We start from the raw sequence: 26,725 nt of genomic DNA, 5'->3' as shown, positions 1-26,725 counted from the left end.
GTGGTTAAAAACAGAGCACATAGGGAAGAACATGATGGGGAGTTAAGGAGGGTTGGAGGGGAAAGAATGGGTTGGGATTGATCAAAATACATCATATGCATATATATATATATATATAATTCTCAGGCTGCCGCCCCAAGATCCTGACCCTACTCTCAGCCCTGGCTCCTGTTGTCCCTACCCTGCTTGAGTGGCCGCTGAGCACGCGTGTTCACGACCCACAAGGACCCGCGAGCTCCACTGCCGCTGTGATGAACATGCGCAATGCTAGGCCCGAGGACCTGATGAACACGCAGCACGGCAATCTTCCCTGCCTGCCCGAGAACTACCAGATGAAGTACTATTTCTATCATGGCCTGTCATGGCCCCACCTTTCTTACATTGCTGAGGATGAGGATGGGAAGATGGTGGGGTACGCCTTGGCTAAAACGGAAGAGGGTCCAGATGATGTGCCCCACGACCATATTACCTCACTGGCTGTGAAGCGTTCCCACCGGTGCCTCGGCCTGGATCAGAAGCTGATGGAACCGGCCTCTCGAGCCATGATAGAGAACTTCAATGCCAAATATTTCTCCCTACATGTCAGGAAGAGTAACCGGGCCACCCCGCATCTCTATTGCAGCACCCTCACCTTTCAGATCAGCAAAGTGGAGCCCCAATACTGTGCAAATGGGGAAGACGCATATGCAATGAAGCGGGACCTCATGCAGCCCCAGGTCTGGCTCCTCCTTTCTCCTGTTTGGAGACTTAGGCCCTGTCTCTTTCCACCCGCTTCCCTCTGGGCTCCCGGAGGCAGCTGAGGCGGCACGTGGAGCTGAAGGAAAAGGGCAGGCACATGGTGCTGGCGGCCATGGAGAACAAGGCAGAGAACAAAGGCAACGTGCTTCTGAGCTCAGGAGAGGCCTGTCTGCTGAGGATAGTGGTGGGGACAGCAAATACCTCAGTGAGGTAAGTGAGACCACAGAAGCTACAGATGTCAAATATAGCTCAGAGGCCTCTCACTCTGCCTCCTAGAACCTGCCCCACCTGGACCCAAACTTACCCTATGTGCTTTTACAATAAATGTCACCTAGTGGCCTTGGGAAATTTGTGAACGTGAAAAAATAAAGTTCTCAGACAATAAGAAAATATAAAAGTACAATAACACACACACACACACACACACACACACACACACACATATATAGTGAATTTTAACTATGTATTATGAATAAGCCATCACAAATGGCACAGAATTCCAGGTCAGGATGGGAAGTATAAATGGAGAACAAAGAGAATGAAACAAAACAAGTCTAAAGCTCTAAAATGAATATGTACGAGATAATTGAGATGTAATTTTAAATATGGTGAAGAAGACCAAAAGATCTCAGCTGAAGGCACTGGGTTAATTTTATAAGCTACCTAGTATAATTACCTATTTTTTTCCAGCTGAGTAGAAATTTCCAGCAGAGTAGAAACTTATTTTATTCCATTATCTTTTGCAGCAACAACATTTAGTAGACAGAACATTTTTTCATGGATCTCTTATGTAGGGTACTTGAAATTTATCAACCCTCCTTCCAAGTGGGGAGAATGTAAGAACCTGAGAACGGGGAGGAGTATTATGAAATGCTGTCCTGTGGTCATGATATGGGAAATTCATTCATGAACTCACTTTATTTGTGGTCAACTTCACAAGATCAGGCCAAATAAAATTTCTTTTCCAGCATGGGTGAAGGAGGAGCTCATTAGGTCCTACCTCTAACTGAGGAGTTATTATGAAGGTAGGAGGTGGATGCGTTGGAGCAATCTGAAAAGAAGTTTGGATAGAGATTTTAATATATATTCTATGTGTATGTATATATAACATACATACTCAAAATGTATATATAACAAAATTCTCAAAGGTAAGTTTTAAAGTGTCTTAAGTGAGATTTGTAGCCAAGAAAGAACTGGAATAACTAAGAATATCAGGTTTAGTGATGCTAGTCAAGTTGTTATGAATATAAACAGTTCAAATGGCAGATTTCTTGCTTCTGCATATTGTAAAGCTGAGTAGCTATTACTGTAACCTAGCTTTAAATGAGAATCGGTTACATTATATCTAAACTTCTTTTTCATATTTTATGTACCATCAGAGAGAAAACAAGTATTAAAATCTATAAAGCCAGATGGAAAGCTAGTCTCATACACAGGCAGGCAGGCAGGCGACCCCACACACAAAGTGACCACATTAAAAGCAAACAAAATCAGATTAGAGACAATGTAATATTCATGTACTTTGATTCCCTACAAATCTTCCCTCTCTGTGTCTATCTCTCCTCCTTTTATTTCCCCATGTGTTTCCTCTTCCCCCACCTTCCCTTTCCCATACAGGCTGAGAGGTGGTGTGCAGAAATGAAGCAAGTAATACTGATCAGGAGTTGATGTCCAAGGATTCACCGGTGGCACCTTTGATCATTGTGTTGCCTTTCTGCACACATTTGTACCGTTTTCAATGACAGGTAAATAAAAGTGGGAAGTGAGATACTCGGGAAAACAGGCTGGACTCTGAATGTAAACACACTTTAGTGCCTGTTCCATGTTCTTCACACTTTAGTGAATGTAACTCTACCTGTGGCGGTATTTTGCATACATGCACCAGGCTTATGCTCGTTTATTTATGTTTATTTATTTATTTAAAATTATGTACATGTACCACTGTACTAGTATGCCATTATAAAACATACACAAACATAAAAAAACTAGATAAAAATAAACACAAGTATCATTCTAGAATGTTCTTCCTATACTCTAATGGACACAAATTTCAGTTAGGAGCCTCATGCTTAATGAAGGTGAGGGGGCCTTTTGAGATTTTTGAATAGTAAAGACTTTGTTTAGGAAAACAGAAATTTACGAGAGAGTAGCCACAGGAAATGGGAGATTGGCTCGAAAGACCCAGAGCTATTTCTCTGAGGCTTCTCAAAGAATCACAATGGAATAGGAAGTTGTTCTAGCTAGATTTGCAATTTGAAAAAGGACCCTCATTTCCATGTCTGCTTCTTTTCAGACTATGCACTACACATAATGTGTTCTGCACACAGTCAGGATACAATATGCATCGAAAACAAACATCCTCCACACAGTATCTTGGGCAATATTTTTAACACAACAGTTATGATAATTATAATATCTAACATTGAATACTTATTCTCCATCAGATATTACAGTAAGAACTTTACAGTACACACTTTTACTGAAAACTTATGAAAACCCTGTGGAAATAGATCTCATGACTGAAGTCCATTTCACATTAAGGAAATCAAGACTAAGCAAAAGACAGCTTTCCCAAGATGAAAGGGCTAGGGAATGGCAGGACCAAAACTTAAATCTAGATGTTTCTGACCCCAAGCCCCACATTTTATCACTAGTAAACCATAATGCCTTCAGAAGGAACTAATGATAGTGTCCAAACCAAGAGATCATACAGATGATTAAATGAGATAATACATGTGATAATAATGTTTAGCACATTGTCTGACACAGAGCACACATCCTATTATTGTTTGTATTATAGTACACAGAATATTTGCTAAGATTTTCCACAGTAAACACCACTAATGTCTTTCAACAGCAAAACACCAAATATATAGAATTGTAATGAAATAATGTTTTCTTTTTTAATCAAACATTATTTATAATAACACATGTCTGAACTCCTTTCGTTGGTTACAAACTATAAATCTGTGGTGTTGCGTTTGCTGAGTCTCTGTGGAAAGAATGGCTGACCAAAGAGAAATAGCAACTGTAGACCTTGCTAGGTCTCCTGCATGGCAGGCTACACAATGGGAAATATTGGTTCTTGCTATACTACTCTTATTCTAAGCCATTTACAGAAATAGGTATGTGGGGAGCTTGACTACAGAGTGATCCAGAAACTACATATGTACATATCAATTGAACTTATGACTGAAGAGTTTGCCTTCTTTTGTTTTGACCCAAAGATATAATTTGAGTGATGTCAGTTCAGAACACACCCTTTGTATTCCCCAAGTTTCAATTGAAATAGTCAAATTTGATTTGCCACGTTTCTTCAGATTTTGTATTTCTAACAGCCAAATAAAATACTCATTAGGAAATACTACCTTTTGAATCATGGTTTCAATTATGAGAGTAGTCATCTCACCTTGATTTTCTGGAGCATTCTAGATTTGAAATTTTGTCCCAGTAGTAGGCTGTCCTTCCACATTTTGTTGCTAGCCATGCTCCTGTAGTAGAGGAGCCACATGAAGCCCTTCAAAGAGCTGAGGGCTAGGAGCTGAAGGCTGAGAAGTGATTCCCAGTTGCTGGGGTGCACTCTGGTTTACATTACTGGGTCTGCACTTTTTGAGCTCATTAAATCTTCTGATTTTGTGTAGTTCTACAGACACTTTACTAGGTGTTGCCTAAAGGAAATTGTAAGCTTTATGGTTGAGTTGGAAGGAAATAATGCCTTTGGTGTACATATTTTGACATTGAGTCAAAGCAGACCTCTTTTTTTCATCAAACAATTTAATTTCGGCATTACTAATTCCATTTATTTTATGTAATTAGACAACCCATACCTTTAGCTCTTGCCTAGGATCCTGCCTATCGTTTCCCCTGTTCTTTTATTGGGGGAAACATTTTAAGTCTAGAAATACTATAAGGAGCATTTATGCTGACACAATGGAATCTGCCCATCCCCGCTAATCTGTAGCCCAAATAGCATAAATCAAAATTGAATATATGGGGATTCTTGGAAGAAAGCGTCCAATAACAAAACACTATGAGCAAAAAAGTTAATTTATTACATATATGTTCTAATAATTCATAATAGCGTCTTGAATTTTAAATATATTTTTGCTACTTCCAATGTTTAAAAATTATATTTTTAAAACACAGGTACTGTTTTATATACATTTTGATTTCTTTTCTATTTTTCTTTTGGCTTTTCTTCTAACTGTGAATGACAGGGTCTCCATGTATCCATTTGTTAGGAGAAAGGGATAGGATTCATTGTTTTCCTCTAACAATGTAGAATTTAAAATTTCATATATGCTTGGAATTTTGACTATATGAAAAATAGCCAAAAGCCATCATTTTCTCATATATTCCTTCTACATGTATATATGTATAATATAAACAGAATACATCTGATTAAGACTTTTCAACATTTAATCAATGTTACTTCTATCTCCTATTTTATATAAAAGAACAAAATATACAGAGAGAAGAAAGGAGACATCTGTTCATTGTGCACAGAAAGTAAAGAAAAGTTCATGTATGGCTTTGCAAAGATAGATTATGATGTGACTTTCATATTTATTTATTTAAAAGCATCTTGAGAGAACGTGTTAGTGTGCTTACAAGAGCGGCCATGGTGGTTGAATGTCGCATCGATAGTCCAATACTAGGATCACCAGTGGTCTTGCCAGTGGCTGCTTCAGCAGCTTTCAGGAGACAAATATAGTTTATGACCACTTCATCAATCTTCTCTACAATTTCTTGCCGCTGTGTTTCAGAGTTCACGACTTTCACTAACCGCATGCAAGCTTCTGTTAGGCAACAGAGCACTTGGAAACTGGAACTCATAGCTAGGAGCATCTCTTCTGGGCTTTTCTCAGCCATTGCCATTTTCCTACAGGCACTTCCCAACTGTCTGGACTCAATGGATAACAGTTGCTTGTACTGAGAAAGTGTAAGGTCATATGCTTCAGGGCATGACTCTTCCCTCTTTGCCTTGGTTGCCCTCACAAGGCAGAGCAGCTCATTGGCATCATTCTGGGCTTCGAGAAACCCATCGGGCATTCCATATGTGTTTGCTTTTAGGGCATTTATTCTTGCAATCCTGGCATCAAAAGCCAGACTGCTGAAGTCCAAGTCATCTGGGCCATCTGGGTCTTCTGTCCAGACCTTCAGCACTGTCCCTCTGGATAGTTCTTCCCCTCGCTTCTGCAATCCGACAACCAGGGATGAGTTACTTGGTTCTGGCATGGCTTGGGTTATCTGTGGTCGATAGAGACAAGAGACCCGAAGGGTGGCCTCTCCTTCCTCTTCATCCTCATCCCCATCTTCATCCTGCCCTTGGTTTAGAAAACAGTAGCTGAAGGGTCCTCGGCATCTCCAGTTGCTGCTTTCCAGCTTCCGTAAGGGTAGGGTCCTATACACCTTTGAGTCTTTATGAGACGTGGGGGACCTTTTGTGAAACTTTCCCTCAGAAATAAAGTGCATTGAGCTTTGGGAAAAACTTTTGGTGAGCTTCTTCCCCAGAGGGAGTTCTGCTCTTCTTTCTGAACTGGCCTCCTGTGCTTCTGTGATACCTGGATACTTCATGCTGACTACACCCTTGGTTCTCTCTTGGAAGGTCTCCAAACCTATGGGTCCTGAGAGGATACTGCTGCTATGTCTGAGAGCCCTCTGGCTGGGGGGTGTCCTGAGGCTCCCCCCTCTCAGATCTGCTGGCCGCCAGCTCACAGCCTCTCCGAATGCCTGGTTTCCTTGGGAGAAATCATTAGGGTCTTGATTTGGGCTTGGCACCTTTGATTCCAAGTGAATATTTGATGGTAGCAGGATGGGATCAGCTTCAGGATGTGGAGACCAAGCTGAAGGCATGCCTCCTTGTCTCTCCTTCCCAGGCTCTGTCAAAGCTACACTAGGGGTAGTAGAAAAACAGAGTCGTTAAGCATCCCTTGGGTGGACATTTTCACTTTCATCTATGTGATATCTCTCATTTCCCAGGAGTCCATTTTATAAGAGGTGCTACATGTCAGGGCTACCCTGCTTTCCAAAGATTACTTCCTAATAACTCATCCATGTCAATGGATGGCAAGAATACCCAGGGTCTATTACATCTGTAACTACTGGTACAGTTGAATTTGTCTAGAAATCTGAAGCATTTGTATGGAGACAATTGTAGTTCATGAATTTCTTTGGTACAAATGTATTAAAGGTTAGATATATAGTTAGAAAATAAGCATCCCATTGCATACATTATCCCAGCAGGTTTGAGATATTTAAGTTTCATTTTAAAGGAATTGTGTTGATACGGGCATGGGTTATAATCTTTAAGTGTCCTAATTAAATTCTTGATAATTAACTCAGCCACCAGTTTTAAGAGGACAGCATGCGTTGTAAAGTTTGTTTGGTATAGGGCTTGAGGTCAGGACACTAGACAAGTTGCTCAACTTTTTAAGGAAAATAACATGCTATATGTAGAAGAATAAGAGTTAATGGAGTAAAAAACTCTTTGCAAGCCAAATGAGCTGGGTAACACTCACAGATGATTTGTCCAGAGTAGGCAATCAAAGCTAATCGTGAGTTTGGAGGCAATGCCATGATATTTTGAAGACTCTTCAAGGCATTTGTAAAAGGTAGGACTAGAAATTAAGCTATATGAGATCTCAGTAACCTTTAAAGGCCACACTATGAGAAAAAGTCTATTGTCATAACATGAAGGATTAAGAGCATCTGCTTGGGTCATATGATGATCAATCAGCTAAATAGGTCAGATGAGGGTGAGTCTGCTGGGGAGTGGAGTATAGTGTGCACAAAAGGTGACTGGGTTATCTCTTGGTACAGATTTTATTTGAGGGGATCATAACTCTTCCAACTTTTTTCAACACATGTCTATTGGAGACATGAGACTATGACTTTAGGAAAGGTGTCTCTCAAAGGTAAGGGAGGAATGCATGACTTTGCTGAGATACATAGACTCTTGGCGAAACCCTCCAGTCTCCCTCACTGCCTGCTCTATATCCTTCTGTAAACATGACATCAAAACTAGAAAGGGGTGATCTCAGCAGGAAGGAAAGCAAAGTGCTACGTGATCTTAAGCAATGCTCTCGTGTAGCTGTGAGTCATATGGGGCCCTCTGCACTCAGAATTTAGAACAAAATTTATGACTCCACCAAATTCTAACATAAGAGCAAAGGGAGATTATAATGGGAAAAGTCTATTTCCCACATTGCCCCAGTCTCAAAGCCCACTATTTATTGTCAATGGGTCAATAACTGCTACTAAACAGCTCCATGATCTTCCCCTCCTTTCTACCTTTTACTCTGTATTTTTATGTTTGTTGTAAATAAGGTCCCCATGCTCCTGGCATATAAAATAAAACACTAAATCCATCATTGCTGTACCTGTGGTTTCCTTAATCTTGGGCAGTCGATGGCATCCATCTCTCAAAGTGCCAAACAGGGGGTCGGCATTAATGGCTGTGTGCAGAGCAGGCACTGTCATGCGTGGACACATCCCTTCTGTCTGTGGGTGCAGTTCCTTGAAGGTGGTTCCATGGTTGGGATGGCCAGGGGCTCTCTCCTCTGGTGAAATATAACTCCCACCTTTCCCAGAAGCATCTGGAATCAGGTGCTTTCCCATGGATGGGCAGAGGGGTGATTCCACAGGAGTGGCGCAGGTACTGCTACTGCTGCCCGGGCCACAGCCTGTGTCCACTGAAGAGCCTTGAGAGCTCTGTAGAGAAAAATGGCCCTCACTCTGCAGGGATGACATTCGCTTGGCCAAATGGTAGTCACAAAGGCGGGCCACATTGTCTTCAGGCTCGGGAAGCTTAGTGGCATGGTCACAAGTGGGAGAGTCAGTCTCTTCAGGGTTGTCTAAGTCTTTGGCTGAGGCTACACAGGGCATGTCTGTTAGGAAGCGTTCCCCTTGGCCAAGTCCTGAAGCATCATCAGCCTCTCCTTCCACCGTGCCATCCTCTTTTCCTTCACCCTCTCTGTTCCCCAGACCTGGACCTCTGGAAAAGGCTTTCATGGCTGGTGCTCCCACTCCACTTTTCTCTACCACCCCACCATCAGAGGCCACATACCATCTTTGGCTGTCCTTGCGAAAGGCAGTTCTCTCCAGGTTAAAAGTGCTGAGGTGTGGATTGTCTCTTGAAGACACAGTGCCAACTTTGCCTTTGGTGTCCTCCTCCATCTCTGCTATTTTGGTTCCTTGCTGTTTTTTCCCTGGTACATTCCCACTCAGGGGGCATTTTCCCTCTCCCTCAGCAAGCTTGCTTTTCCTTTTGCTGGTACAGGAATATGCCACTGACCCCATGTGCAGTTTGCTAAAATAGTCAGTGACCGACTTGGTCTCCATGGTTTCTGGCTCCATTTCCATGTGGTCTGAGTGAAGGATCTGCTTGGAAGGCACAACTTTGGGTGGGAGGTCGGTTGCTGAGTGAGCAGCCAGGCCATGGGAGGACTTTGGAGGCAAGCCCACAGAGGGGGCTTTGGAGGTGGGGAACTCTGTCTGCTCTTCTGCCAGAGGATGATAGCCTTCATGAGTGGCCAAGAACATGCGGGAGAGGCTTTCCGACTGCTTCTGTGCTGCAGCTAGCTCAGAACCCTCTGTCATTTCAGAAGAGTTAGTCTCATTTCCCGAGTCTGATGAAGACTCGGGGCTATATGCCCGCAAGATGGCTACACCTGTATGCCATAAAAAACAAGAAGCAGTTAATGGCCAGAGCAGAGGCACTTAGAGACATGCAAGAAAATGTGACTTGTTATTATTACAAAAATGAAAAAAAAAATGACAAAAAGAAAATTAAAAAAAAAAAACAAGCATTTTCCCTTTTCAGTAAGGACTATGATTTTATTGCATAGTTGTTCCAGAAGGGGGGAATATATATTTTTTTAACCTAGCAACAAAGGAAACCATCTAACAAAACCCCCCATGATGGTAGTTCAGCATATTTATGTAATGGGACATGTATGAAATGGAAACAGCACATAATAGGACTCCAAAGACAAATGACTCAAAAGGATGAGATGACAATGGTTATCAGTGAATAAATGTAACAATGGTGAAAGAACCTGAATTTTCACTCTTCTGCTGTTCTTCCGAAAGAGCATCTAGGGCATCCAGTGTGGAAACGACGGCAGGGTCCAGTCCCTTCTCACACTTGCCCTCTACACTGGTGGGCACAGCATCAATGAGGGACACAGGGATCTCCTCATTCTGCAGGCTGCTGCTCTGTTCTTTGTTCTCATGGAAGGATGTTGCCTGGCTCTGAGTGTCCTCTTCATCAGAACTGTCTCTAAAGCCAGGTGGTGGAGCAGCAATGGCCATGTTCAGAGAACGCAGGAGGAAGTCATCCTCATTGTCATCTCCTTCTGGAGGAGGCAGGGTTGTGAGGTCAATAATGTCATCACTTGACCCGGACAGGTCAAGGATGGTTGGTTGATTCATCTCACTCACCACGAGGTCCTCCTCGCAGCTTACCTCATCTTCATCTTCTGCATCGTCTGTGTTTTCAGCATAACAGATATCATGTAAGAGGGGCTCCTCTATCCCCTCAGGGGCCTCAAAGTTCTTCACATCACCTATGTTTGCATATACAGAATTTGCCACAAATTGGATGCTGTCTGTGTCTGGAGTGAGGTCCAGGGTTTTCATGTCATTGGCACTGCTGATGTAGAGATTCCTCTGCTTCTCCAGCATTTCCGGATTCTCATCTAACATTCTTTCATAGCCTAGAGTTGGGGGACTCATGCCATCATCTAAGGCAAGATCTCCAAAAATAAAGGACACTTTAGCTCCTCGCGGAGATTCCTGTGCTTTCTTTAGAGTATCTGGTCCTGAGAGGGTCAAAAGGGACCGCTGAGCTAGGCTTCTATAGTCGGCCTCACAGGGGGCATCACCTGGCTGAGTCAGCGGCTGGCTAAGTTCATCTGAACTGTATGTGTTGTCAATATATAAGTGCCGGTGCTCTTTGGGACACAAGGTGCTGTCTGTCATCTCAACTGTCTTCTGCTTAGAATCTATATATGTGATCTGGGCTTCTTGTTCCCCTTCACCAATGAAGGTGGTCATCTGGGGCATGCAGTTCCAATCAGGACCAAGGAGATTATTCTTGCCTTTATTTTCTGTTCCTAAAGAGAAAGAATCAAATAGGTAGGTTATTATGCTGTCTTTTCTCAGAAATGCTAGAGGTTTCTCTCTCTCTCTCTGTCTCTCTCTCTCTCTCTCTCTCTCTCTCTCTCTCTCTCTCTCTCTCTCTGTGTGTGTGTGTGTGTGTATGTGTGTGTGTGTATTGCATACACTACATACATATGTTCTTATGTAGTTATGCTCAACAATTAGCATGTACACAGAAGCCAGACAGCAATGCCTGGTATCTATCTCTATCGTTTTTCATCATCTAGTTTTGAGTCAGGTTCTATCATGGAACCTGGAGCTGGCTGACCGGTGAGCTGCTGGGATCCAATTGTCTCTGCCTTCTCAGTGTTGTGGTTATAGATGCACAGCAGCAGACATGGATTTTCATGTGGGTATTAAGGATCCAAAACTCAAGACTTCATGTTTGTACGACAAGCATTTCTTCTAGGAAATCGTCTTCTCAGCCCTGCCTGTTTTGTACGTTAATCACTCTGTGAGCATGGTTATTCAGCATTCCAAATGAAGTTTATGTAGGCCCCAGGAGAGAGATTACTTGGTTAGGAGACTTAACCAAATTGACACTGCAAGATACTGCACAAAATCGAGTTGCAGTTTGATAATGTGTACCAGCATCTGGGAGGAGAGAGTGATATCTTAATTTCTTCCAGCCCCTGCTTTTATTATTGAGTCTCAAAGGTATCTATGAACAGAAATATATAATAACTTTTATTACCCTTACAGGTGATATTATAATGCATGGTTTTCCCAGAAAATACTCCATTCACTTTGTGAAGTGTGATCTAACATTCCCTAGTTGGTAAGATATGATAATGTCTTCATCTTTCCTGAGTTATGAGATAGTCAAGGATCTTCATACTTCTACATTTATTGGGAGACTAAAAGTGGTACTTCACTTTCAGCATCCTTGTACCTTAGTGGTAATAATATATTCATGTTTAAATGTTACTGTTCATATCTATATGAATATGTATATGTGTATATAGTATACAAGCTGTATCCATCACAGGACTTATTTTCAGCTATTTTTAGTCACAGTTAATATTTAGGCTTATTACAACATTCATTGGCATCACAGGGGTGTGGGAAGATTTGTTTGATGTTTTACACCAATTAAAATTGCAAAACACGAATTTAAATATGATTGTTTCATTTGCTCTTCGAGGATCTTTTAAGAGTAATTTACATGTGGAGATTTGCTCTGATATTTAACAAGAGTGAGAAGTAGGTCATTCTCTGGCTATTGTTTTGTTGATTACAAAAGCAATTTTCTAAGGAAAAGTAGGGCCCTACTAGTTTTCTATCTGTTCTTTCAGACCACCCCTGTCCCATATTTGGGGCATACTGACACGCATGGTGTTTGGAAAAGAAAATCATTTACTGTAGTAGTGTTTTCTCCCCAAATTATATAATTCTGAACAGTATTCAGCTGTATTTTGCTACATTTTTATAAGCAATAGTAAGTATATACTTTTATGAACACCAAGTTAGACATTGGCCATGTTGGCATCTTACTTTACAGGCAGTATACCTTTCATGACTTTAATATCAACAACAAAAATAGACTCTCTCTCTGCCTCTCACTTCTTTCTCTCTTATGTGTATATGCATGTGGGGGCATGTGTGTGTGTGTGTGTGTGTGTGTGTGTGTGTGTGTGTGTGTGTGCAGGACAGACTGTTAGGAAACAGACTATAGTTAGAAGAGATTTATTGTAACAGGGCCCCAGATTTATACTAAAATTTGGCAATGACTTTCTAGAAAGAAGAGCAAATAGTAAATATTTGATGTTTTTTAGACCATTTTTTTAATACAAATGCAGCCATAGATCATAGCTACATAAACACATGGGAGTATGGGTGGAATTCTGGTCCACAAATGGCACGTGCATTTTGAGAAGGTTTATTTATTGAATATGTGACCATATTTGGAATATCATCATGCATATTTAATTAAGGATCTTGATATGAGATCATACTGATTTATCTGTGCAGTTCCTCAATCCAGTGGCAAGTAGGTGTAAGGCAGGAGAGAGAGAAAAAAAAAAGAATCTAACTTGGTACAGCTACAAAGAATGCTGACAAGCATCAGTGGCAGGAAGATGTAGGATACATCCTCTTTTAGATTTGCTGGAGGAAGCCAAGATATGTCTATACCTTGATTTTAGACTTCAGACCTTCAAACAGAAAGTCAGTTTCTGTTTTATTCTCCAAGCCACCATATTTGCAAATATTTGTTGCCATAGTTTCAGAAAAGGGATATAATGTGTATGGGTGAATTTCAATAAAACATTATTCATAAGAATAAGAGTCAGTTCATTAATCATAGTTTTCTAACTTGTGGGTTGGAACAACAAAACTAAATAGGTCTGAGAAACTGAGAGAAAATTATACTTATTCAGTGTCTCATAAAACCTTATAAATATGTAGATATGTGGGATCAGGGGTTTTGAAAATACTTAAAGGTAAAATTTTAATATAGAATGAAAAATGTTAGCTTATTAAGTTCTTATTAGGTCTTGACTAAAGTCCACCTCAATTTGTAATTGTGCTCAGTCTGGGCTTCCTTCCTAAAGTATATACTGTTTACCTTCTTCGAGTGACTCAAGAGTCATAGAACACTTTGGGGTGGGAATTGGGGCTTAATCTTCACTGGACTGAACATAAAAATATGATTAATCTTCATCAACAACTTTACTGAATTTACAGCCACTCGGAAGCACACCTTCAGGTGTTTTTGTGGGTGTTTTCAGAAAGATTTAACATAGAAGGGAAGACAAAACCTGAATGTGAATGACACTATCCCATGGAATTGGTCCCAAGCTAAAATAAAAGAGAAAGTGATGAACACTAGCCTAGCATTCATCAGTCTTCTACCTCCTGACTGCAGCTCCAATGTTCTCAGCTGCCTTATGTGCCTGACATTATGCCTCACCTGCCATATTTAAGGACAGTATTCTCAAACTGATAGCCAATGTAAGCCCTTCCTTAAGTTGATTGTTGCCAGATATTTTCTCACAGTAATGTGCAAAATAACTGATCTCAGAAATGTACTGTTTACTTTCTTATATCTCAGGAGATCTGAGAGTTTCCAAAGGGGGTGAAAGATGGTACTAGGCACAATATGATGCTAATGGTCCTAGTTCACCCTGACAAGAACTAAATTCATGGAGAAAAGGTTGATTTTTAGCTCACGGTTCTAGATTACAGTGCAAAACAGACGGGGAAATCAAGATGACAGGAACATGAAGCATCTAGTTACATCATATTCACTGTTAAGAGGACAATGAATGCATTACTGGTACTCAGCATATTCTACTGAATATTCTCAGCATATTATTATACTCTTATATAGTACATTACATAAATCTAGGGAATGGTGCCACCCACAGTGGACTGGGTCTTCCCATGTCAATTAACATGATCAAGAAAATCTTGCTCATACATGCCAACAAGTCAGCTTGATCTAGAGAGTTCCTTATCAAAATCCTTTGTGGTAGTTTAACTAGCTATACCTCTTATAGGTTTATATATTTGTGTGCCTAGCCCTCACAGAGTGATAGCACTTAGAAGGCTTAAAGGAGGAGGAGCTATTGCCTTCTCAGAGTAGAAATGGTCTTTTTGGAGGAAGTATGGTACTGGAGGTAGGCTTTGAGGTTTCAAAGACCGACCCAGGCTCAATGTCTCTCTTTCACTGACTGTGGATTCAGTTGTAGAACTACTTCTCCAACACCATGTTTGTCTATTTGCTGTCATGGTTCCTACCATGATGAGAATGGACTAACCTTAAGAACTGCAAGGAAGCCCAAATTAAATCCCTTATTTTATAAGCATAGTCATAACCATTGTGTCTTTTTACAGAAACAGAACACTGACTAAGACATTCCCCCAACAGGTGATTCTAGACTGTGTCAACTTGACAACTTATTTTGTATCCAAGGCCTTAACCACTGGGATATCTTGGTACAGACACAAGCTCAGCTGAAACTGACTATCAGTCTAGGTCCCACACTATTAGTCAGCTTAGGCCTAAAGTTCCACCTGGGTGCTCTTTGGGTGGCCTGTCCATGCAACTCTTCCGTTAGAGTGAAGAATGTGTATGGAGCACATGTTTGTATTTTCACACTTGCTGTAGAGTTTAGCAAAAACACTGAGAAGCTAACGTTCTAGTCTTTCTCCCAATGATAATGCCTTTAATAACAAAGTCATTTTGCCTCCCACTTGTAACTGAACATCATAGTATGTGCTACTAACATTGGAACCACACTACTGCTACTATACCCATTTTTTTAGAGTGGTAGGCGTCCTTTTGTCCTTGCACCTGTACAATTTGAATAGCTCACAGGGGACAAAAGGTTTTCTTTTCTGGGTAAACTTTATGATTTGAAAATAAAAGGCCAGACACTGGTTTTCCAATGTGAAAAGACTGCGTTAAATTGCCCAACAGCTCTTTGGAATCTCAAAGGTCATCATTGAATGGTTGTAAATCTCTCTCAATGAAAACATGGTTGTAAAACTGTTCACTTCAAGACTCTCTGTATGTACTTACCACTTCCTTTTCATTCTGTTCCTTTTTAATTTTTTTTTGTTGTTGTTATGTGGTCCTGTAGATGGAACTCAGAGTCTTGTGCATGACAGGTAAGTGCTTTACTACTGAGTATCCTGGGCCCTTTCCCATCAGTTTTAGTCATTTTTATCTGGTAGGCCTCCCATTGCCTCTTTGTATATTCCTTTCCCCTCTGCATTTCTTTGAATTTCATTGTTATTTTTTGTATTATCCCATCCCCACTGACTCTTATTAGAATCACTGAACATCATTTTGGACATTGTACATAGACTTTTATCCTAAAGCTTACTTCTCAAGATAAAAGTTTAGCTGAATTATATGAATGAGAAAACTCAAACTTTGAGAAATTTGAAAAGCCATACAACTTAAAGTGGTCTGGTACATTAACGCTACCTTGTAAGCATGTTTTGTCTATCTTTCCTTCTCCTTCTTTTGTATAGCTGTCCCTTATCCACACTTAAGACTGCTTTTATTCAGCCTGCCTATGATAATAAACATCACATGAATCTATATGTACAGCTATATATCTACATACTACAGTGAAGGCTTATTGTTTGGGGCTCAGTTTGAAAATAAAACAATGTTTCATTTGTCTGCCTTAGAGATAGTGATAAAGAATTTTCATGTATGTGTGTGCACATGTGCATGCATGTGTGTGTGTGTGTGTGTGTGTGTGTGTACATATGCCATGGAAAGCATTTGAAGGTCAGAGAATAACTTTCAAAAGTTGGTTCTTTCCCTCTACCACCTGGATTGTAGAGATCAACCTCAGTCTTAGCAGTAAGTGCCTTTACCCACTGAGCTATCTCACAAGCCCTGGAATAGACTCAACCAACTCAACACATATCATCCTCCTTGCCCCAACTCTGGGAGTATTTTCTCCTATTAAGTAAGTGGCTGGAGTGACCTCTGATAGCTTTGTCATCTCAGTGGCATAGCATGGATCCTAGATTACACCTGGATGGAAAAAGTTCTTTCTAGAACTTCCAAGTCTAGAGTAGGTGTGGTGGATAAACTGAGAATCCTAACACTTTGGAGAGTCAGGATTGCCATAACTTGAGATCAGCCTGGGCTACATTATGAGTTCTAGGCTAACTTGGGATACACACTCTGTTTCACCAAATACATGCATGCATATATACTTAAGTGTGTGTGTGTGTGTGTGTGTGTGTGTATGTGTGTGTGTATGAGTATATATACATATACATAAGTAAATTTGTATAATTTAGTGAGTTTATAAGATGTCAAAACTCTAGCCTAGGATTTTAAAGAAAGAAAAAATCTACATCAGGGGGCTTAATTCTCAGGGTCCCAGCCATTGTAAGAGCGAGGCAGTGAAAATGTAGGCACAGGATCATGACAGCAGCTTACTGAGTTTCTGTTTAGTGTATATGACTAGATGAGGGCCAAACACCAAGAAAAAAAACAATTAAAAAAAAAAAAGAAAAGATGGTCAAAGTTTCACAGCAATAAAACCACTGTTTTTGAAATGAGCTCTGGTCATTTCCAAGTGACTTTCCAGATGAAATGGGTATATCAGCATGCCTACTTTTAATAGTTAATCAATGTCACCAGTACATAAAGGTTTGGTGTTACATTTGGAAGTTAGATTTTTTATAGGTTCAACCCTATCTTTTCTTTTTTTCTTTCTTTCTTTTTTTTTTTTTTTTTTTTTGGTAGTTTGTGATTAAAACAACGCTTTCATATTTGGTAGGCAAGCACTCTACCACATTTTTTTGTATGTGTGTATATGCATGATGTATGTTTGTATATTTGTATATACACACATATACACACAAATTCTTGTATTCTGTGTGTGTGTTGGTATGTGTGTGTCTGTGTGTATATGCAGATATGCATGTGCTATGGTGTGTATGTGGAAATCAGGGATCAACCTTAGGTGCTGGTTTTGTCCTCTTCTGTGATTGAGGCAGGATCTCTTTGTTGGTCACTGCTGAGCTGTGTACTCTAGGCTAGCTGGCTCATAAGCTCACAGGTATTCTTTTGTCTCTGCCTCTCTTATTGTAGGGACACAGGGGATACAGTCACATATTATGTGCCTAGCTTCATGTCCATCCTGACCCTTGGGATTCAGGTTTAAGCATTCTGACCCATGCTTGTGTGCAATGTATTTCCTATCTCCATAGCCCTTGGAATCAGCAGTCTTAAGTATAGCAGTTTAATATTGAATTCTGTTAGTGATTATTATTGCTGGGTAAGTTCTCAAAAGATGTGTGGAAAGAGGCTGAAGAATTTAGAAAGAAAATACCTGTGTCCTGTGTGCCTGCATTTTTCTTGTTGGCCATGTTAAATATTGACCTCCTGGAGTCCACAAGCAACCGGTAGTATCCAGCTGTCAGACAGGCCAGGTTCATGGCATCTGATGACTCCATAAGGAGTGTAATCGGCTGCACAACAAAGAAATGCACAAAAAAGAAATTTTAATTAATGTCTTTCTGCCTAAAGTATTTATAAGTGCTTATGAACTGTAAGGTAAAGAAGATATTGAGCAAACATTCCACTGGAGATGCATAAATGAGTCGAGAACTTCAGAGATAACATAAGGTACCTTACTCAGAAAACATTCAGGTGACACAATTTTCAAAGCCTTTTGCTTCACAGAGGAACTGACACTAAACATTAGGAGAGCTCTAAGAAAAGAGAGGACCTGGCTTGAGCTACATTATCAGATAGAGAGGAATAGGAGGAGTAGATAAAGGGTGTTAGAAACCATGTATGAAGTTTTCTGTATCTCAAATAAGAATGCACCAGTTTTCAGCAGCAGGAAAGGTGACCATAACAGAATCTACATGTGTTCACTGTGCAAACGGGGATTCATGGACTGAATTTATAATGGCCTTCCAACTCATTGTGGAATGAATCAAGTGCCAAGCCCCATGAAACACTGGCTTTCTTTTATAATAGCTAAGTATCTAAAGAGTATTAGTTAAGGCTGACTTATGTCAGTCACCAAAATTTAACCTCACAGTGCAAAAACCTTGAGATTTTTAAAACTAAGATTCATGGGGCTAGAGAGATGGCCCTGGTTAAGAACTAGGTTTCTTGCACCTTCATCAAGTAGCTTACAACTGCTTGTAACTCCAGCTCCAGGAGAGCCAATGCCTTCTATTCTTGTTTGCAAAAGCACCTCCATGCACACACATACACATATGCATTTTTAAAAATATCTTTAAAAATGTGAGATCTGTGGTGAAAATAAGTGTTCAAGGGAAAGAAATCACAAGTCGAGATGTTGGCTATAAACAGTTGGGAAGCATGAAAAAGACCTGAGAAAAGGATGCTTCTAAAAAGAAGTTGTCAATTTACACAACGGTAAGCTGGAGCTGAGAGCTGGGAAGAGACATTGCTCAAAATGGAAACAATGAACTCCTAAGAGGCCATGTAACTTGGTGTGTGGAAGGAAGTGCTGATAGCACAGTCATTCTCTTTGGCTTTGAGGGATGTGTTATTGTTGAAATAAAGAGCAAAGGAGGCAGAAAGTTAGAACAGAAATAAAGCAAACAACAAATGAGGCTAAGACAGCAAAGGAACAGCTATCTACCTACTCTCAGCAGGAGGACACTGGTCATTGGAAAAATATTGCCTACTCGAAATCCTCAAACTGTCTTTTCTACCTGAATTGACATCTTTGCTCAGCCTCTAAGCCATCCCACCAGTAGTTTGTTTAGGTATGAGACCATCAGCAGGATCTCCTCACTCATTTCGGTGTGGGGGCATACTATTCCTTTTACTAGTGACAACATCCAGCTCACATTCATGGTGGCCTTTCTCTACAATATAACTGCTTTTCCAAGCATCCTGAGACATGAGCTTAAAATAGGCATTCCAAGAATCTTTCCACACTTGTGTCTGGCTAAGAAGTCAATTGGAGCCAACGGGTTAAGGTCATGCCATCCCATGTGCACAGGTGACACATGAGCTTCCACGCTGCGTCATGGTAGCATGTTCCTGCTGCAGTACATGCCGGTGCATTCTGACTTGCTCGGAAGAAGTTCTTTACAATCATCTCAGTGTTTCTGGGATCTATTCCTCCAACTCTACCAGAGTGGGCCTGGTGTTGGGAGCTGGGTATTCCAATTTAACCAAAGAGAATGAATGAGAATTCGAAGAAGCTGGGGGGAAGTCTCACTGACTCTCCATGGAGTAATCTAGTCTAGAAAGTGTGATGGGAACATTTTCTCCTTAGTGTTATATGATTCAGTATTCTACAGCCAGAAGGGATTGAAAATGATGTGACTTTTTTTTTTGTGTGTGCATAGATGGAGAAACTGTGCCTAAAGAAATATAACAACCTGTCCCCAAATCACACAGCAATTTAATGAGGATTAGAGCTCGTAGACTGGGGTTGTATGAATTTATTATTTACTGTTTTCCATATGACATCTTTGAGGCCATGCACACATTAATTCTTTCGTGCATGGTGAGTACCACTGAGGCTATCAGGAAGGAGCTGCTCAAGCCAGTGCCATGGGTCTGAAAGGCTCACCTTCACGTCCAGCACATGCAACTCCATCCTCACCAGGCTCTCCTCTTCTGTAAACATTTCAATCCTGTTGACGTGGCTGAAGTCAGCTAAAAGAGCCACCAGATTGGTTTTGGTGTTTATGACATGGCTTATGCCATACCGGGGGCCAACCAGAAGAGTCACTTCTGAGCGCTTTTCTGCCTGCTGAGGAAGGAGAATGACAGAATATTTCAAAGCCCAGACTTTTGAAACATCACTTAAATCTTAGCCCGAGAGACTCTTTTCATAAGATCACGATATATTCTTTGGAAGTTTTTTTTTTTTTGGGGGGGTTACACTGTATTAAATCATCCAATTAGCTGGACTCATATATGAGTATATGGAGGTACCAAAAATGATGCATAACATAGAAAGTAAATGTTATCATGGTACAATACATTTATACACATCAAAAGCTTTTAGAAGTGAGAAGGGTTTCCCCCTTCTATCTCAGTGATTGAAAAGACACCATTGATAAGAGTCCTTTGATTCCATTTTTCCCCCAGGGCTGCTCCAGCAATGCTATCTAGATTGAATATTTTTCAAGGTACCGTGGTGAAGTATTGAAAACAAGCAAAGAGTCCTAGCTTCTTTATGTTTATCATTCAAGACAATTCCTTGAAGACAGCCTGTGCTGTGCTGTTTCACAGGCCTCTGGTTCCAGACAGAAAGAAAGAAAATAAAATTACCACTAATGTTGCCTTGAAGACACGGCCCCCATACAGTCGCAGGTCACTGAGGAACTTGAGATAGTGGACCTTAGCTTGTAGTGCAGAGAGCTGAGGAGAGAGAAGAAAGCTCAAATGTGGATTACCCTGGGTGGGACTCTTTCTACTGTGGAAATAAAGGTACCCAACATTTTGTTGCTGTATAAACAAAATGCTTTGTCCTTGTTTTAAGACTTTGTTTCATGTATCCTAAGCTATCTTCAAATTTTCTACTTAGCTGAGGATGACCTTGAACTTCGGATACTCTTGCCTTCAACTCTGGAATGTTGGAATAACTGGTGTGTGCCACCCTGCCCAGTGTATGCAGTACTGGGGTAGAATCCGGTACTCTGGGTTCTCTACCAACTGAATTGCACCTCCAGCCTCAGCTTGGAAAAAAAATCAAATCAAACTACTTAACAGACATCAATTTTGGGCAAATCAGAACAAAAACTATAAAATGTGTATGTGTGTGTGTCTGTCTGTCTCTCTTTCTCTGTGAGTGTGTGCATGTGCGTGTTTGTGTGTGTGTGTGTGTGTGTGTGTATGTTTGTGTACATGTATATGAGGGTGGCATCTATGTGAGTGCATGTGTCCATGGAGGACAGAGAATATCACATGTGATTCCTCAAGAGCCAGTTACTTTGCTTTATTTGAGAAGGTATTTTATAGGCCTGCAGCTCATGAAGAAGGCTAAGGCTAGTAGGCCAGTGAACCCCAGTGAACTCCAGGCAGTCTGGGTCCATCTGCCCAGTACTGGGATTTTAAGTATTAGCCAGCACATATAGTATCATTACATGGGTTCTGGGATTGAATTCAGATCCTCCTGCTTGTGTAGCAAGCCGTTTACCATCTTCGTCATTTCTCCGCCTGTGGGGATTGTCAAACTCTTGACCCATGCCATCTTTCTATTTTTCTGAAGCTGAGTGCTCACAGTGAGGTAATAGGGGACATTTTCCATTGAAACTGAGAAAGATAGTGTGGACAAGAGTACATTGAACTTGATTATATGTTTTTAAAAAAACGTTTATAGGGTGAAGCCTTATAAAATGACAGAAAATAGGACACCAGGACCAAAGAACTACTTACATGGGTGGTGAATTGTATTAGGGTCAGACAAGTTTCAATAGCCCATATCAGCTTCAGTGTGTACTCAGGTTGTTTCCCTTTTAATAGGCTCAGAGATTTAAGGCTTCTTTCTACTTATTGGAATCTTTGCTCTTTTATGACTTCTAAACCACACCTTTCTTTCTTTTTCTTCTGACTAACAGAATACTTTTAAATGGTCTTTGTGCTTCTCTTACTTAATAAAAAAAAACACAGAAATGAATGCAAATATTTTAACACCAACGACGACGAGTGACAAGGGTAACTTTTCTTTCTCTTTACAAAGTAGGATTCAATCCAATGGTAATCAGTGGTCATGGTGGTGGCGGCGATGATTTTGTTCCTTAGGGCATCCATGTTAATATGTGGACACATGTTTAAGAATAATTAAGGGACACTGATGCCTGGCCAGTACAGATCAAGGACGATTCATATGTCACAGTGTCCAGCACAACACCTTATACTTCAGCAAGAAACAACCTCTTACCAAATGTCAACAGCTCCCTGGGAGATAATCCTAATGTAATGAATACAGTAGCTGGCCTGCAGGGCCCCTTACTGGGTGCTTTGCATTTAAGCTGGTCTGAGCAGTAACCAGTCATAGGATGAAAATGTGCAATTATCTTGTGATTTGATCTCCTAGCTGCAGACTCAGAAATTCTCTCATGTGACTACCCCATGCCTCCTGACCCACATAATAAGCAGTTTCCACCTTGTAAAAAAATAAACAGATTTCCAGAAGGATTGGTATTTTTGTTCCTTTTAGACATAGGTGTATGAAGTTTTTCTGTAAATACAGTGTGCCCAGTAGGTTCTTCATGGGCTAATTTTAAATATCTTCTTAAATGCATACAAGCCTCTCTGCTTAAAACTCTACATTTTGTTAAGATGTAAGAGGGATACCTTTTTACCCGGTGGTACCAAGTTTTGATTGGCTTTGACAAGGTGGGAGAGTGCTTTCTTGATGTTCTTCTCTTTCATGCTCTGCAACACGGCAGATGGAAGAAAAGTCTCTAGTCCCCATTCTTTCCTGCAACAGAAAGCACATCTTTCAGTCCTTATTCTTGTGATGATGACAAGTATAAAACCAAACAACATTCTGCTGTGTGTTGGAACAAATGGAGAGGGAGGCAAATTTTAATCGGCATGCAGCAAGCATACTATCAGATCATTGATACATATGTTCACACTTAAAAGCAAACACACACAATCTTCATTCTATAGAAAGAACTCTACCAATGAACATGAATGAGACATTTTTTAACACATTTCAGAGTCTCAAATACTTTCTACAACCAAATATTTCCGATATGTTTTCTTTAACACTTTCAGCTTGGACTTATTGTCTTCATTGGTTGCACATGGTTTAGGGCTACTTGTGTCTTTATTTTAAAATACACAGAAATTCACAGGTGTACACACACACACACACACACACACACACACACACACACACACACACATACACACAACAGTTCTAGGGCTCAGAAACCTAGGGTAGTTCTTCCTGCTGATGGGAGCAGATGCAGAGACCACAGAATCAACTACTCAGGGCTCATAGGGGCTCACAGACACTCACAGAGCAATCATGGCGCCTGCATGGGTCTGCACTAGGTCCTCTGAATACATGTTACGGTTGTGTAGCTTTCAGTGTTTGTAAGACTCCTAACAGGGAGAATGGAGATGTCTGATTCTTTCTTCCCCTGCCCCCAGGAACCTTTCTTCTTACTGTGTTGCTTTGTCCAACCTTGATATGAGAGTTCGTGCCTAGTCTTATTGTATCTTGCTATTCTGTGTTTGGTTGATATCACTTGGCGGCTTTCTCATTTCTGCAGGGAAAAGGAGGAGCAGTGGATCTGGGGGAGAGAGGAGGTGGGGGTGACACTAGGAGGAGTAAGGAAGGAGGGGCTGTGGTAGGGATGTAGTGTCTGAGAGAATAATAAAGAAACGGAAAAATTCAAAATAAAGAAAAATAAAATACACATATAACACACACATATATGTTGTATGTATGTATAACACACCTATAAATTCATACAGATAAAATTGGCTGTCATTTGAAAAGGTGCCTATACAACCTCCTATCTGATGGAAATGCTATATATAATGTTCAATCAATACTTGGTAAACGAACTGTTTGCTACCAACACTGTTGTAGACGACAAGACTTCATATCTATTTGGAGCCCAGTGCTTGCACAGGAACCCAGGGCCACATTCATGCTGGCCAAGTGCCCTCAGCCCTGTATTATTATCTTAAATGACTATTTTTCACATCTTCATGTCTTTTAAACTATGTTCTCTGGGAGTTTTTACAACATGTCTTGATCACAGTGATATCCACTCCTTCATTTCTCAGATTCACCACCTCCCTACTCATCCTGTCTCTCTACCCCCTACTTAACCCATAAAGACTAACTACTGCTGTCCAGATATTCTTGGATGTGTGCTCTTCTAGCAGCATATCTTTATGTCTCATCTTTATATTCAGATCCCAACTTTCTCGATGGTCAGGATTATATTTTATACAAATCAGTGCCTTCTACTATCTGATGCAAATGTCATATACAATGCTCAATCAATGCTTTGTAAAAGAAAATTGATTGCTGCCAATATGGTTATAGACTACAATGCTACTAGTTAAGCTAGTTATCTCTGAGAGGTTATGATCTGTACAATGTTCCACTTGAGAAGAAGTGGCCAGAGAGTAGGGGCAGAAAAGTATGCTAGTTTTCTAAAGATAGGCTCTCTCACTGGCCTAAAACTTACTGATTAAGCTAGACTGGCTGCCCAGTGGGTCCCAGGGACTCACCTGTGTCTGACTCCCCAGTGCTGGGATTGTATGTATATTCCACATGCCATGACCAGCTCTATAAATACAGGTTCTGGGGGTTTAAATTCTAGGCTTCATGCTTATCCAGCAAGCACTTTAGTGACTGGGCTGCATTCCCAGTCACCCAAATGCATTTTCGTTAGATGAGTATGTTCGCAGGTTGCAAATGGCAGCCAGCTTCTAAGGACTTCAGATAGGAAGAGAAGGCACACATGAATGTGTTCGGCCAATATGAAACTTGGTTTTGAACAGACAATCTGTTAAGACTATAGTCACTAGGAGTATGCAACAGGAAAAGATGGAGCACTCAGACAGCTGAATCACATGGGAGGTGATTCCTTCTCATCACTTAGGTGGCAATGGGTAAACTGGGAGTTGACAAGAACAGTGACATTGGGGGGTAGCAAATTGGAGCTCTAGTCCTTCCCAACCCAGCCTCTAGGTTAGTTAGTGGGGCATCATGGTACTTTACAAATGCCCCTGAGAAAGTAAGTGCCTTTGCAAAGTGGGATTATATTCATCTATCCATGGTTTGAGTGCAGATCAGGAGAAACCAAAGGGTTTTAGAAGGGCATAGAGGTATGATTTCAATCTGGCCATAAGCTCCTTTATGTTAGCATAAGGAGCTGCTGGGATGAAGTAAGTGGTGTTTGCTTTAGGCCAGTGTATCTCTTGCTGAGATTCGGAGCATTCCCTCTTAAAAGATGGCCCTTAAGTAGATCCATCAGCTGGAGGCAATACAAACCATCCATTTTCTAAGAAAAAAGGATCTTTCTTGGCAGAGGGACGGTGGTGGTAAAAAGGCACACTCAGCAAGAGAAGGCATTCATAGTTTACAAACAAGTTGTGATTCACAGAGACACTTCATTGTGTGACATTTTTGCCAGCCACTTCACAGTTTTCTTTCCCCCCATTCTCCTGTACAGATACCAAGATCCTATGGTTGTGTCACCCCCCCCTTTTAAGATTTAATGTGTATGACTGTTTTGCCTGAATTTTTGTATGTGCACCACATGCATTTCTGGTGCCTAGAGTTGCCAGAAGTGGGTGTCAGTTTGCCTTGGGACTGGAGTTACAGGTGGTTGTAAATCACCATGTGGGTGCCAGGAACTAAACTCAGGTCTTATAATAGAGTAGCAAATGCTTTTAGCTATGGAATCATTCTCCAGACCACCCCCCTTTATTTACAAGATTTTACTATATACTTTAGGCTGGCTTCAAACTTGTGATTCTCCCAAGACTCCCTCAACACGAAGATTATAGGTGTGAGCCACCAGGCCCAACTTTGGACATTACTTTGGACCCTGCTGTGAAGATGCTTCAGAATAAGGCTCTCTATAAAAATGATTCTCAACCTTTAACACAGCTTCTAATGCTGTGGTACACCCCAACTATAACATTATTTTTGTTTCTACTTAATAACTGTAATTTTGTATGGTTATAAATCTTAATGTAAATATCTGTGTTTTCTGGTGGTCATAGGCAACCCCAGTGAAAGAGTCATTCGATCCCCTAAAGGGGTCATGACCCACAGGTTGCAAACCACTAGTCTATCCACGCTGGCAATAGAGGAGGAATCCCAAAAAGACACTTGTGCCCATCTTTTGTGCTACCAGGCTATTAAGACAAATGGAATTATCGCAGGAATTTCATGCTGAAAGGAGGCAGAGGCCAAAGCCTGTGCCATCCAGAGGAGGAACTTGCCTCCTAAGAAGAAATTTCACACAGTCCCCACAATTTATCTGAAAACTGCAGCAGAGAGCAGACAGGATGAGTCAGCGGTGGGCAGGACCAGACCTTGCCTAGAATGCTGAGTTACATACACCTCTGGCCCTCCGTTTAAACCTAAATCTCCTAAATAGCTATCTCATGTCGGGATCCTGAAGACAGATTCAGAGCTCAGTAGCTCCTTTACTTGTTTCTCTTCTCAATTGTGCTACATGAAATTAATCTCTTCTTTTTGAATTACTTGTCTCTTTGGTGCATTTTTTAAAAGAATGGCTAAGCCTAACTAGGCCCCAAAACCAATTCAGTCTATCACATAAACTAAGGCAAAAGAGTAATCCCACTGCCTGGATTTTAACCATGCCCCACTCCTACCCCTGTTAT

General features: G+C 40.8%; 2 protein-coding genes across 4 annotated transcripts in view; one reads left to right on the top strand and one right to left on the bottom strand.

Moving 5' to 3' along the window:
- Window positions 1–251: 251 nt before the first annotated feature.
- LOC308414483 (N-alpha-acetyltransferase 10-like) lies at window positions 252–952 on the top strand (the record flags this gene model as incomplete). The annotated part of the gene is made up of 2 exons (XM_080909717.1): window positions 252–716; window positions 797–952. 2 exons carry the CDS (start codon window positions 252–254, stop codon window positions 950–952), a joined length of 621 nt encoding a protein of 206 aa, XP_080765843.1.
- Window positions 953–5,304: 4,352 nt separating this feature from the next.
- Window positions 5,305–26,725, bottom strand: part of FRMPD4 (FERM and PDZ domain containing 4) — a gene marked incomplete at both ends in the record, with an annotated part of 949,207 nt that continues 927,786 nt past the window's right edge. For all 3 annotated transcript variants that reach the window (XM_080909714.1, XM_080909715.1, XM_080909716.1), the window contains 7 exons: window positions 5,305–6,629; window positions 8,121–9,410; window positions 9,798–10,856; window positions 17,715–17,853; window positions 19,953–20,135; window positions 20,660–20,749; window positions 22,688–22,814. In XM_080909714.1, coding sequence (XP_080765840.1) covers window positions 5,305–6,629; window positions 8,121–9,410; window positions 9,798–10,856; window positions 17,715–17,853; window positions 19,953–20,135; window positions 20,660–20,749; window positions 22,688–22,814 — 4,213 coding nt within the window. The remainder of the gene's footprint in view (window positions 6,630–8,120; window positions 9,411–9,797; window positions 10,857–17,714; window positions 17,854–19,952; window positions 20,136–20,659; window positions 20,750–22,687; window positions 22,815–26,725) is intronic.

Source organism: Micromys minutus (genome assembly GCF_963924665.1).
Source record: "Micromys minutus genome assembly, chromosome: X".
In the NCBI taxonomy this organism is placed as follows: Eukaryota; Metazoa; Chordata; class Mammalia; order Rodentia; family Muridae; genus Micromys; species Micromys minutus.
Note: the sequence above shows the minus strand (reverse complement) of the source record. Positions and strands in the feature narration are given on the sequence as shown.